General features: G+C 35.9%; 1 protein-coding gene across 9 annotated transcripts in view; it reads right to left on the bottom strand.

Annotated features, from left to right (window-relative positions):
• Nucleotides 1–14,059, bottom strand: part of MEF2A (myocyte enhancer factor 2A) — a 94,361-nt gene that overhangs the window by 16,344 nt on the left and 63,958 nt on the right. For 5 of the 9 annotated variants that reach the window (XM_069798525.1, XM_069798523.1, XM_069798527.1 and 2 more), the window contains exons 4-7: nt 13,515–13,646; nt 13,312–13,449; nt 10,107–10,326; nt 9,807–9,866 (exon numbers count right to left, since the gene is read on the bottom strand). In XM_069798525.1, the coding sequence (XP_069654626.1) occupies nt 9,807–9,866; nt 10,107–10,326; nt 13,312–13,449; nt 13,515–13,646 (550 nt within the window). The remainder of the gene's footprint in view (nt 1–9,806; nt 9,867–10,106; nt 10,327–13,311; nt 13,450–13,514; nt 13,647–14,059) is intronic. The other 4 variants (XM_069798529.1, XM_069798531.1, XM_069798528.1 and 1 more) reach the window with 2 other exon arrangements.

Here is a 14,059-nt window from a genome sequence, read left to right as displayed (position 1 = left end):
GATCTGCAGGACTCCAGTATCTATTCTCTAATAAAACTAATTTCACTCTCAAAAATACATACTGTCTGATCATTATATTGAGCAACAATGAGGGGAAAAAATCCTTTTCCTGCAAATTCATTCCAAGCTCTGGACACAGATGTACACATCATTTACGCCCATCGATTACACAGGTCTTTCTCTATCTTACTCTTGATACTCATTCTAAATAGAATTAGACAAGCCAAAGCCTACAGGTCCCAGCTTCAGCATGGAAATCGCCAAAAGCTGAATAGGCTCAAGATACAGGCCTTAGCTTACACTCAAAATAGATCAGAAAAAAGTAACAAGACAGTAAAACGGTTAAATGTCTAGTATGCTATTTTCCTGTACTGGCAAAAGCACCAATCATGTTAACCAAAATATATTTCTCAAAAAAAATTTAAAGCCACATTCCAATGATTTTATCATATTTATAGCAATGATTCCCAAAACACACACACACACACCTTATTCAGCTGCAAATGAACAAAAAAATTAAGCAAGGGGAATTTCACAACAGAGAACCCTATACTCACACTACAGAACTTGTGTATGTGTGTGTATAAATAAATACAATTCACGGTAAGATTATGTTTATACTAACATTGCAGTACTGAAAGCAGCCTTTATAGTCACAATTCAGGGAAAAGTCTATTACACAAAGTTCACTGTGTGGGAAATTCTCTTCTAATAGCCTGTAGAGCCACACTGGCATAAATTTTGTATTATTATTCTAATTTGAAGAGGCCCCTATGCCCAATCCAATTTTATTAGATTAAATACATATTAATCTAAAAGCAATTAAAATAAGAAAGTTGTCAGTGTCACATTCTACCTTCTTTAGCAAAATTTTTAATGCTTTTAAAAGCTTAGCAGGAATGAGGAACAATAACATATATCAATAACAGCACAACACTTCATGAAGGTGACTGGTATGGCTAAGATGCTTATCTAGTGTATGTTGAGAACCTAGGTGTGAATTCACCAGGATGCTAATGAAGGAGCCTCCTCCATTACTACTGATCCTTGTTACATGGTGGGGGAACTGCCAAATGCAATCCTCACCTTTTCCCTGTCCACCATAAATGGAACGCTACATATTGTTTTATCAATTTAGAAATGGAAAAAGCAAAGATTAATGCAAGAATTACAACAAAGCTCTTGCGCTGATCTGAAGATGTTTTACAAAGGTCTTTTGGAAATAAAGTTCTTGCTAAATATTTTTAAAGAAAAAAATTTTAACTAGGTAGAACTTAGTGGAATTTGCAACCACAGTATTCTTGTTCACATATTGATGAGCAGTAAATTCACAACTTTAAAGCCAGGATTTCAAATTCTGGATTTACTTTCTTTGTGGATTTCCTACTGTGCCAAAAGCCTGACCATACGTGGATGATCGGATATGTCCCTTGAGTTTTTCAAGGTTAGCAGAGCAAGGAGGAGTTATTCTAATTTAGTACTTTCCTGAAGCAGTTGTATGGGAGATATGGGAATATGTTTTCTGAGGATCTACCGTTTAACTCGGAAGTTACAGGGGAAAGAAGGAACACAGCAGAAAGAAGAAAAAGCTTTTTATGTCAGCCTTCTTCCTTCTGTATTAAAAACCACAGCAAATACTCATTTCATGATTAAAGTATCTACATTCCTCGGCTGAAAACAGCAGAATTTATTGGGATTCTTCTAGGTTAGTGATAAAATTTAGTTACAGAGGCAGAAAAGTTGGGCTGGAGCTAAGAATACCTACCAGAGCTAAATATACTATTGACTGGTAGGAGAAAACTAGCCACAGCTAGGTCACACAGAAAAACGAACCAGCCAAAAAAGAGAAATTAAGTTCTGTGTTACCCCTAAGGTTCCTGAAACTATGAAACAGTTTTCATAGAATCATGGTTTTGTTAAATACAATTATGCATCAATACCTATCCATTATAAATGAGCGTAAACATTAGACAGCCTACACAGCATCAGATTGCAAGAGAAATCTTGCACAATGGACAGAGTAAAAATGAAGTGGATTTGGAAACAGATGTGAAGGAGGAAAAAAATCATTATAAAATAGCGTAATTTTCATCAAATTATATCTAAAAAATGGTTACAGTTTCTTCCATTTTCAGCAAAAAATGCCAGAACATTTAAAGAACTTATTGTTATAAAAAAGTAAGTCTGTGCTTTAATCTAATAATACATAGCATTTTACTACTCACTAGGCTGTCAGTGTTACCTTTTATCTGCCAAAGCTGTGGTGTTCTGAGTTGAATTTAAACTTCAGAACAATAACACTTTGTATAAACAATGGAGTTCTGTATAGCATTTTAGTCTATCCTATGATACCATTTCCTGTCCTCTGTTTTCAAGTATTTCAGTAGCTCGTGTGTTAAATCTGGACAGTGTCTTTCTTCCACACCCAATATAGTCACTTCCTGTAGCCCTTATTAGAAGGCTCTGCCAATCCTTCAGAAACATTTCATGCTTTTAGTGGTGTTGTCAAAAACAAAATCCTTGCCATTGCCTTCTCTGCACAGTATCATTCAGCAGCAGGACAGAGTCAAAGCATTTGTTCTGACAAAAGGCTGAGTATTTCTTAAAATGAGTGTTTAGAAAAAATATATTAAGAACAGGAGAAACAAAAAATGTCATTAAGTGTGCAGTACTATGGGTATTAATCCAATAGCAGCCCTTTGTTATAAATAGCAAATATTGAACATGTGGCAAACACTGGAGTATCTATATTGATTATCTGAAGAATCGTATGCTGGGGCTGCAATAAGACTGTAGAGTATTTGTTTTTAATATGAAACTTAAAGCCTTTTTTCCTGTTAATAATCTAGTAAGAAAATCAAATTATAAGTTAAGAGTGAAAGGGTAACTAAAAGCATGGTATTTCTTAGGGTAAGGTCAGGAGCCAGAAAAAGATAATGATTACAGGATGATGCAACTATACGGCAGTTTGCCAAACTGAGGCTTTAAGAATCCCATAAATTCTACTTACTATTTTGTATAATACAGAAATCGTATCTACCCTTCCCACTATAGATCTTCTCCGAAGACAATTACTTTATGTTTAAAAACACTATCAAACTGGAAAATGGAAACAGAATATGAAATCCTATGTAAGCGTAAAATAAGACTACTGTTTTTACTTCCATCGGAAGAGTTTTATTTAACTCTAATTCTTTAAAACAGACTATGAAAGCATGTTCAAAACACTTATGTGGAAAACATACACCAATGCAAAGATGATAAGCTCTCAGTTACATGAATCTTAATTTAATTAGATTTTATGATAACAAACATTGCCAATGTACATTAGCCTACCTCTTGTTCAGTCAGAAAATGTTTACTTTTGAAGTAACTTCTTTTCTGAAGCTAAATGTTAAAACTCAGCCATTTTAACAACTGTGTATTCTGCCTTCAGAAACGTATTACAGCTTAATCTCATTTATCGTCCTGCAGCCCAAGACATAGCATTCAATTACATGAGCCAGACTCATATTTCACTATATAAATCACATCAGCTGAAACAATGAACACACGTGGCTGGAAAGTACTCCATGTACTTATTACTACTCAAGGAATAAATTATAGTCATTGGTGCCATTAATCTTTTCTTGTGGTTCACCTTTGGAGAAATTCAACAGTTATACGGAGTTTTGGAAAATAATTGTGGGCAAGCAGCTAAGCAATATAAGACGAAGCAAAAATAAGAATGGTAGTGAATAAATATTTATGCCTCAAATGACATCATACAACCAACAAATGTCACATAATTAGAAGTAAACTGAAAACTGTGCTTGCAACAAGCCATCAATTCACTCTGCATCTAGAAGACCAGATAAAAATCTGTTGAAGAAAAACATTTACATGTAGGGCAGGGTGGGGTATAGGGGGAGAAACGTATTGCAAGTAAATACAACAATAGCATTTCTATGTGCATTACTTGCTCAGTTTATTTACTTTTTTTTGGTAATATGATAGCTTTAAGTGGAAATGAAAAACAAACAAACAAACACCCCCCCCCCAAAAAAACCCCCAGCATATGCTGTTCATACCATTTTCAGCTTTGCACAGAAATCACTGCTGATTCTAGCATCATTTCAAAAAGCTTAAGTTCTCTGACAGCTTTGGAAAGAATTTACTATAACGTCTCAAGGAAGCTGAAATGTATTTCCACTGATCTTGACAAATCAATACTTCAGATAATACTATAATTAGAATTAAAATATACCTTTGACAGTAATATAAGATTTTGAAACATGTCTAACATAAGATTTATACTTCTCAGGCAGTACTTTAGATACTGAAATGCAGCAAAAAGAAATACACATGGCAGTGTCAAGGGAATGCTTACTCATGTTACAAAACTAAAAAACCCCATCATTTCCCAGGTTGCTGGAGAATTTTTTTACCTAAAGCTACATACAAGGAGAGACAATTTTCAAGGATATTTAGAACTTAAATGGGCCTTCTTCAAGACCAGGGTTATTATTCAGAATGCAGCAGCAAACCTAAAAGAAAGGCATACTGCTTCTGTATCTAAATGTTATTCAACTTTGTGTGAAACACTAGCAGTGGCAATTGGACCCCTCTTAGGTCTTTTGTGAACTACATGGTTTACAGGTAATGAAACCAGAGTTCTACTTTCTCAACTTGTTGGTGTCTATGTATCTATACAAAGCCAACGTAAAGAATGGATGACAGAAGTGATATGTTTAGAACATCTGAGTATGTGTGGTGGTGTATCCTGGGCAAGGTGACATTATATAAAAGTTGAGACTTCACACAAACAGGTATGCTGCAATACTTCAATCCAGATAGGAGATTAATAATTTGTTATACATGTGGCAAATTCTAACCGAAATTATCTTGTACCTCTTAGTAAATCAGAAATTACAGTAAGATAATGAACTCAAAACAATATATGAAATTTCAACTGAATTCTAAGGGTAGTTCAGGGGTTGAACTGACCACATGTGGATGGATGGTTTCCAAGGAGAGATTGCTACAATTAAAAAACAACAACAACAACAACAAACCCCACCCCAAATGCTTTCTTCTACCAGCATGTTTTTCATGCTGGTTTCAGCCAGTCATTTCTTGTGAGCTGATGTAATCAGAGGAGGATGGATGGATCAAGCTTTGTTACATGCTGACATCTAGCAAAAGAAAAGGGGTCAGCTTGCACCCTGTGAAACAGCCGGTCTGCGGTCCACTTTCAGTACTCCTTTTCCTTGAGGACAGCTTGGAAGCTGTAAGAGTAAATAGGCTGCTCTCAGTGTTCTTCAGGGATCCTTCAGCTTCTTCCTTGGAGAAGGATGAAACACTAACTGTTGTATTTACCTGCATCATCTTAAAAATCAGAGTGAGGTAAAACATTATGCCAACGCTACTGACATTACAGAGCAAGAACCTTTGTCCACTGCATTTAGCATCACTTGAACACACCTTCTTAAGTCAAAGCCCTTTCAATACAAGCTAGGAAGTGAGAAGCTCTGTCTAGTGAAAGACTATCGACGACAGATACTACCTGTCTCACTAAAGAGCAAGTATAGCAGATTAGAAATACCACCAGTAACGCATAACCTTAAGTAGGAATATGCTCAAGGTTTACAGCTGCTTGCCTAAGGTGGTCATCTACAACAACAGTGCCAATCTTTTTAGCTGATTCAGACGATACAGGCTGGTGAGTTTGAGAGTGGGGGTGGAGGGAGAAGAAAGTCTGTTTTCTTAAGGAAGAAGCTGATAGCATCAATCCAGCTTCAAGCAAAATTCCTGCAAGAGGTATGTTTTTCCAGAGTTAGCTGGATACTTCTCATTTAATAAAACAACATGAATAGAAAGGTATGCACAGAAAGCTGTTTTTTTATTGAAGCCTTCTGGTGTACTCTTAAGAATTCCAGCATATTAGTCACTTGACTCAGACTTGTGAAAGACCAAGCCGAAAGATTCTTTTATCCTCAGACATGCAGAAAAAGCTCTCCCAATCAGGCAAGCCCTTAGGATGACAGGAAGCATTTACAGGTGTGGCCTTTCACAGTTCTCTGTCTTGATCCCTTTCTGGCAATATACAAGCAGTTTGCAGGTGCATGCAAGCTGACAGCTGCACTTCTGCATAATCCTTCCTGAGGCCAGGATAAAAGACCACACATGATCTAGATTGGCTCTTAATAGAGATCCAATAGCTCACAAGGCAACAGTTTTTCAAGCAGGTATATCCTTCAGCTCTATTCCAAAGAAATTCAATATTCCTCAAGTTACTTCACATTCTCAGAATCTGAAGATTAGTGAGGACTTTAGAGAAAATACAGCTCTGGAACAAAAAGGAGAAATTCAGTATTTAAAAAGACTAGATCTTTCTCATCCGTTCTCCTGATGATAAAATTGTGAAGAGGAAAGATAACTTCCCAGGAGATTAAGTGGGTCCATAATCTGCATCTGACCAGAAGGGCTACTTCACTGACGAAGAAACGTATAGACAGATAATACTGTGTCCTTGCAAGATCAGAAAAAGCATCCACCTCCAACAACTTCAAAATCACCTAAGACTGGGGAGAACTTAGGGAACTCATCTTAGTCCAAGGTCGCAGCATTTATGGTTTTCATGCAGTCTTGGCAATGAAAACCAGCTCAGGTCCTCTGCATGGTTCTAGCTCAATGCCATATGTGAAAGGTATGGAAGAAAAAGTAGAGACTGGGTAACAGTGGTACTTCTTTTGAGCCTTTCTGATTCTCAGGAGTCCTCAAGAATGGGACAACTTCACTGGAAGTGCACTTCACTAGCAACCTCTGGATGATTCGAGGTATAATACCGAATCTACTGGAACACACTGAAGCAGACCTCCTTATGACAAATTTGAAGGTGATCCACCCATCAAGTCCTTTCAGTTCAAAGTAAAGGAAACTCTCCCCGGTATTTGGGTACTCGGAGCAAGTAAGGCTACACTTTGCCTAATTAGAATCCATAGCCTTTTGAAAGGAGTAATACAGACATGCAGCACGTGTTCAAGCCATGATGATGTTGACAACGAATAGCAAGTTGTACACATCCTGGTGACATGAGATTCTTGAAGTGTGTTAAATGCCCATCACAAACTGAACAGGGTTTAACACTGACCAGGGGCAACGGTATCATGAAAATTCTAGCTCCAAAACATTTGATCTAATTAATAGAAAAAATAAATTAGCTCAAAAGCAAACACTGTTACAATGCCAGACATTTTCCTCCTCTCAAAACTGATATACTTGCCAAGTAAAAATTTTCAGCAAATGTTTTTTATGTGGTGGGTAAAATTTTAAAAATATTACAAAATAAAAATGCTTTTTCAAGAGTTATGACAGCTGCATGTGAAGCAAGCTCTCAGTATTATAAAATGATCACAAAATTTTCTGTTCTAGACATAAAAAACCACCTACCAATCTTTGCTACAACGCACAGATATTTTTACTCAACGTTATTTTCCACAGAAAAACTGTTAGGTTGGCAGATTGACTACTAAAGCAAATCATATCTATTCCAATCAAGTTACACAGGACTTGAGAAAGACTCATGTGAACTCAATATGAGCCATTTTATGCAACACCTTTCTTTGAACTGAGTCTCAACTCTGCAAGATAACCTTTACTTGCTTTTTACTCAGAGATAATGGCGTATAAGTATCTTTCAAAGAAATGAGAACAAGATCTCAAATGCTCAAAACTTCATAATGTTGAGTAAGACTTGGGTTTTTCCTTTGTCTATAAGGAAACACTTGGGAATATGGGTATGCCAGTACTCCATCTTTATCTTTGACATCTCTCCTACAAATTGTGAGCTGCAAACTTGACACATGAACTTTCACAACTATATCCATAGGAAAATTCTCCATTCCTGAGAAGTTTAAAAGAAAAGATTGAAAGCTAAAAGAAGAAAATATATATTTAAAAGCAAATTCTACAATAAATGTAGCAAGAAACTAAAACCATTGTTGTCTGCAGACATAATTAACTTGATATACACACTTTAACGGCAGCTGTCAAGCTCAAATCGACAAATTAGCAGATTTACTCAATCTGGTTATATATGGTTTCTCAATTTTCAATTGAGAAGGTTACTGTGCACCTGACAGTATTTAAAAGAAGCCTTGCCATGTCCTAGTAGAAAGTAGAGCTCTGACAACTCAGGGTACTCTGTGGCTTAATATCCTGGTGTTAACTAGGTATTTGAATTTCACTAGAGGTGCTTCTTATAGACCTTCCACTGTTCTTGTATAGCCACAACACACACTTGTATGAAAAATCTTTCTAGAAATGAGTGGGTATATGTATAACATTTTGGGTGCGATGTTCTGGAAAATAAGAGATAAGTGGTACATTTTGACTTTTCACATAAACTATTAATAAGTGCAACAAGGAAAACATTTTACTGCATTAAATATGTTCACCAAGCTGCTGTAACTGGGTATTTCTACAGTTTAATATTCTATAGCAAGTGCTGTAAACAACTGTTTTATTTGCTTATTGAAAGAAGGAGTCTTAAATCTGAGGCTGCTGTTACTGAAGCTTGATTTTGGAAGAGAGGCCTGAAACGGCCTGATAATAAACTTATTTAGTCTGACTTGAGAAATACTTTGGAAATCAACAGCTGACCTCCACACTTTCTAAAAATAGTCATCTCTCTTTCAACTGAGGAACTTTCCTCTATTTAAAATCTTGCTTACCTGATGGAAACCACACTTTAATATTTCATATCTTTACTGCACATATCCAAAGAAGAGTGGAAAGTCAATCCTGTGCTTTCTGCCTTGTAGTTGCAGCATTTTTTATTCATAAATTCAATTGCCTGACTTTATCTTCAGAGAACTTTTTCCCAGTTGCCACACTAAGTAGCCAGTGGGCAAATACTGAAAGGTCAACAGTTGCTTCTCTAATACCTTGCTATGAACACATACTGAGGAGAGTTATGTGTATTTGCAAAATTGACCTTCAGTCACCAAGACATCTGAAGGAATGGAAGGAACATGAAGGAAGTGGGTGAACTGTCATTTATTTTGTCTTTCTGTGGCCTGATAAATTTCAGTGGCTGCCTGCCCTCTATCAGAGTACTAAATTTTAGTTAGGGGAGACAAAATATTATTTAAATGAAAAAGTGCCATCATATCTTTTTACTGAAGACCAAAAAATACTGTGAATTTGATTTTTGGCAAGATCTCTCATTTGTTTTTGAAAGAAATTCTGATCATCTTCCAAAATTAAGAGAGAATCTAGCTATCAGCTTCCAAGATCTATTGCTTTCTTCGTATAACTGCTAGAAAATGATTAGCAAGATACACATGGCAATACAAACAATACAGTCTGTATTTTCTCCATTTTGATTGGCACCACAACCAGTATGAAACATCCAGGTCTTGTGAATACTAAAGTTGAGAACACAGCTGAGTTATCTTTAGTGTAATAGTTTAGTAAGCACAGTCAATTTCATACAAAGTAAGAAATATGGCAAACATAAGATCTCTTTAGAGTGCTGAAATTACACCTGTAAAGAAACACAAAAGCAAGAGCAGCATGCTACTACTGAAAGCCACTAAAATAAAAAATGCAAATATTACTGAATTGGAAAGGGCATGGTAGTCAAAAGTTAAATGCCTGATAAGAATTTATGAGACTTGACAATTACAAGGCAATTAAGAAAATTACAACCTTTGTTTTTCCAAAACCACTTCAAAACAGTCAAAATAAAAAATTGCTTTTGAGTAACTGTGAAACTAAAACCACAATACTATTTTTCAACAAAGACATAATACTGCACTTACCAACTGGACTGGTACCAGCTCCATTTGGCACTGTGAGGTCAGTTGTGCCCAGCATTCCACCTAAAAAAATAAGCCAGAGCATTAAACTAACTTGCTTTCATTACAGTATCATATAATTTTGTACTTCAAAACTTAAGCTGTTACAAAAAAGAAAAAGCACCGATACCATTAAGAACCTGTTACTTGGGGGGGGGGGGGGGGGGAGGGTGAGGGGGGTGTTTGTGGGTTTTTTTAATTTAATAAAAAAAAAAAAAAAAAAAGAGAATATAAAAGGAAAGCACAACAGTACTGAAATCTTACCTGCATTGCCAGTACTCGGTGGTCTCTGAGGGGCCCCAGGTGATACGTTCCGATGCAGGGTGGTCTGAGGTGGGGAGAGCATGGTTGTGTCTGTTAACGATGAACTGGCTGCCAGTGATGGGGATACGAGGGAACTCCCTGGGTTACTGTAGGTTAAAGTGTTGGGATTGGACACTGGAACTGTAACTGACATCGAGAAGTTCTGAGCAGGCAAGCCGGGCTGGAGGAAAGAAGACGAGGAACACACACAAGACAACAACATTAGCATTAACTATGTTTGCAGAAATAGCATGTTATAAAAATACACATTAAAGATTGCCAAGAATTACTCAGGTTTTTAAGGAAAAAAAAAAAAAAGAAGAGTTAATTATGTTAGTTTTTAAACTCTATTAAGCATACAATTTTAAAACAACCATTTGTTGTAGAGTATGGTGTTAAACTCTTATACATCATATAAATGCAGTTCCAAAAGAATTACTCAAACTTCTAAAATACTGAAAGTTCAAACACAAAAAATTGAAGATATTCACATGAATTCACAAGCTCAGAAATACAGATTTACCAGTTAATTTGGATTATTACAAAGCAATGACAAGGTAAACATGTCTACAAATCAATGAACTGTTGCATCTTCAAAACGTAAGCATAAACATGCACATTATAAAATAAATAGTTATTACACAAAAAAGAAAAAGTTAGTAATAACATTTTCTATTAATAACCTTGCCAAAATACTGCTACTAATCTCTAAAACTTTTTCTTTCTCAGACTAAAAAAAGCAAACAGATCTTTAGAAAGTCACAAGGTTCAGTAATTTGAATTGAAACATTTCAACTATCATTATTCTGAGCTGTGTTCCACAAGCACCTGCTTGAATAACCACTCCATCTTTCTTTTTTGCAAATCTCATTATGTAAAATTCTAATTTTTACTGCATTATTTAAAAGGCAACTATTTTTCTGAAGTGTATGTGTTCGTGTTTCCACAACTATTTGAATCAAAAGCTTAGATGCCTGCCCATCTATGGTACTCATTTGGTTATGACTAACTACTTTGGCCTTTGTCTCATTCCTATCCTTTGACAATGCTGAGTTGCTGAAACAAAAGGGACTATTATCTTTCACAACTCTCATAATTACTGAAAACAAAACCATGACAGGTACAATTTAAGGGTAAAAATTCAGTAATATTTATTGACAGAGGAGAGAGACAATAGTTTTGATTTAGAGGTCAAATGCAGATAACAAACATTCATGACCTAGCAAGTATACTTAAAAAGATGCACTATTGTCATGTGCAGCTTAAAATTTACTTAGAATGATACTTCTGTACAACAATTTTGATACTGTTAGAAATAAAACAATAACTACACTAAATTAAAAGAGAAGAATACATTTTCTAAAAGAAACAAAATCTCTTACTAGTGAGAGCCAACGACAGTGTCCCTCCCTACTGAAGCATTCTAAGAATAATTATCAATTTTTGGCACAGACGGAAGGAAAAAGTAATGAAGCATAGCGATGCAATGCTAGCAAATCATTCACAGTATCTAACTAATGACAAGCTGCACTGGTATTTGTTTTCACGGGAAACTACTTCAAGAAACTATTCAATATCTACAAAAAAAAAAAGGTTGTTTTTAAACAGCATGCTGTCAAGTAACTCAAACTAAACTTGAAATACCTAAGTATGCTTAAAACAATGCTAAAAGCTAACAGTTGGAAATTTTTTTTCTGTAGATTTCTCAATAATAGAACTAATAAACGACAGCTTGCCCCCCACACCTTACAATAAAGGCTGCCTCTGCCCATCTATGGTACTCATTTGGTTATGACTGAATTCTTCACGCTTTGCCTCATTCCTATCTTTTCACAGTAATGAGTGCACCAGAACAAAAGAAACTATGTTCTTATACAGACCCATAAGTACTGGAAATAGAACTGTAACAGGTCTGATTTAAGCTATAAATACAGAACTATAGAGCTAAAACATTATGTTGCCTTTTTTATTTACACTGATGTCTGCACAGACAATTTAGGCTGTTCGCGAAGACCACAGAAAATCAAGGGAGAGCAATTTAGCTGCAAGGTACTGAAAGATGAGGCCTGAAGATAGCTCAACACAGGAATGTTGGATATCAAAAGCTTCAAAACAAAGCAAAATGAGAACATATTGGCTTCACTCAAGAATAAAGAACTTGCTAAAAGAAGTGGTGCTGGGTATCAACACTGCCAGTTTGCTGTTAAGTCCCAAGAGATGCCCTTATTGCTCTGAACAATGAAATAATTTCTAGTATCAGCAAGTCATTTGGGGACACACTACTCAATTGCTCCAGGGTCTGTGCCGATTAACCTAGCCAGTCCATTTACTTTAATTGCTACAAGATTTGCAATGTTAAAAAATTCAAAGGCTGTGGCAGAGCCCTGTATTAGTTTTCTTAGAAAATACTTCCCCTGTAATACTCAACACTAATTGGTTTTTGTAGATGGAAATTAGAAGTCATCAAGTACACCTCCATGAAAAACATGCAAAATTTACACTGCTGTTATCCCCAAACTTCTTGAGTTCTGAAGCCAAATGACTTATGGCTGCAAATGGGTTAGGTGCTTGGGACAAAATTTTCAAAGATCTTTCAGTGTCCAAGGAAGTATCTGTTAGAATTTCAAGAGGAGTAAGACACCAATCTTTTGAGGCTCCCATTGTGCACCAGTCTTTATCTTTAAAGATATAAAAGCCTTTCTACATCCAGCCTTTAGCAAAATAAATTCCACTGATTTGATAACAAAATTAATCCAATTCTATTTGCTTGCTTGTAACATACTGTAAAATCTTGATCAACAGACAAAGAGCTACAAGATGTAAAGAAACTATCCTACATCCCACAACAAAATTTATCTTTATAAAAATATTTTAGGTAGGATTAGGCAATGCAGCTAGGCTCCTGAAATTTAGAAACGTTACCTCAGGTTCACAAGGTATGAAAAACTATGAGTGCAAAAGAGAAGCTAGAGATAAATCTTCTTATTCTTTAAGATAAAATGTATTTTACGAAGATCAAGTATCAGCACGTCATTTTTCCTCAAATATGTATACCCTTCTCAAACCATTACATCCTCTTGTCTTTGCAGTAGTTTTCAGTGGTAAGCAAACACCATGAAAATTCTCATGCATGTAATAGAAGCACAAACCATACTTTAGTACTCACTGCGATTTTATGATTCCGCATCATATTATCAAACTCTTCATTAATTTTTTTATATTTTTCTTCTGTATGTGGCGTGAGCACATATGAAGTGTCAGGGTCCGGGCTGTCGCACCCTCTGTGTTCCTTCTTGTTCAGAGCCTAAATAATGAAGTTAATAAAAAGGATCAACAAATAAAAAGTAGAGATAAAATAAAAGTACTTACAGGGCCTCGCTTGAAAATAAAATCACTATCTTCATTTAGTTTGCTGAATCTGTCCTCCGATAGTGGACTGTGCTCAAAGTAATCGTCAGCATCAGGGCTCTCACAACCATTAAGGCCTTTCTTTCTTAAGGTCTGAAATACAATTGGAAAATTCACATACAAATCATACTAACTTGCCAAGAAATTTTGTATACTACTGAATCATTCAGAGCCACTGAAACTACATGAATGAAACTTTCACAGACAAAACTCACTGTTCAACAGAGAGGCTTAGTCTTTCAAAATAGTGGCATAGTACACAAAGAAAAAAGGTTCATTCAGAGGCACAGACTCTCCCAGGTGCCATCTCATGGGTAACTTCAACCTACAACCACTTCATCTCTCCAGCGTTCCATGCAAAACCGTTTTTAGATACTGGCTGATGGAGTAAAGTTGCCTGACATACAAGGAACATTCAAGCCTATAGCAAAGGTGTTAATGACATCACTGGTAATTAAAAGCCAGTTTACTGCATCTTTAATAATTTGATTTCAGCATCCAAATTT

The sequence above is a fragment of the Haliaeetus albicilla genome, chromosome 12, assembly GCF_947461875.1.
Source record: "Haliaeetus albicilla chromosome 12, bHalAlb1.1, whole genome shotgun sequence".
NCBI classification, from domain to species: domain Eukaryota; kingdom Metazoa; phylum Chordata; class Aves; order Accipitriformes; family Accipitridae; genus Haliaeetus; species Haliaeetus albicilla.
Note: the sequence above shows the minus strand (reverse complement) of the source record. Positions and strands in the feature narration are given on the sequence as shown.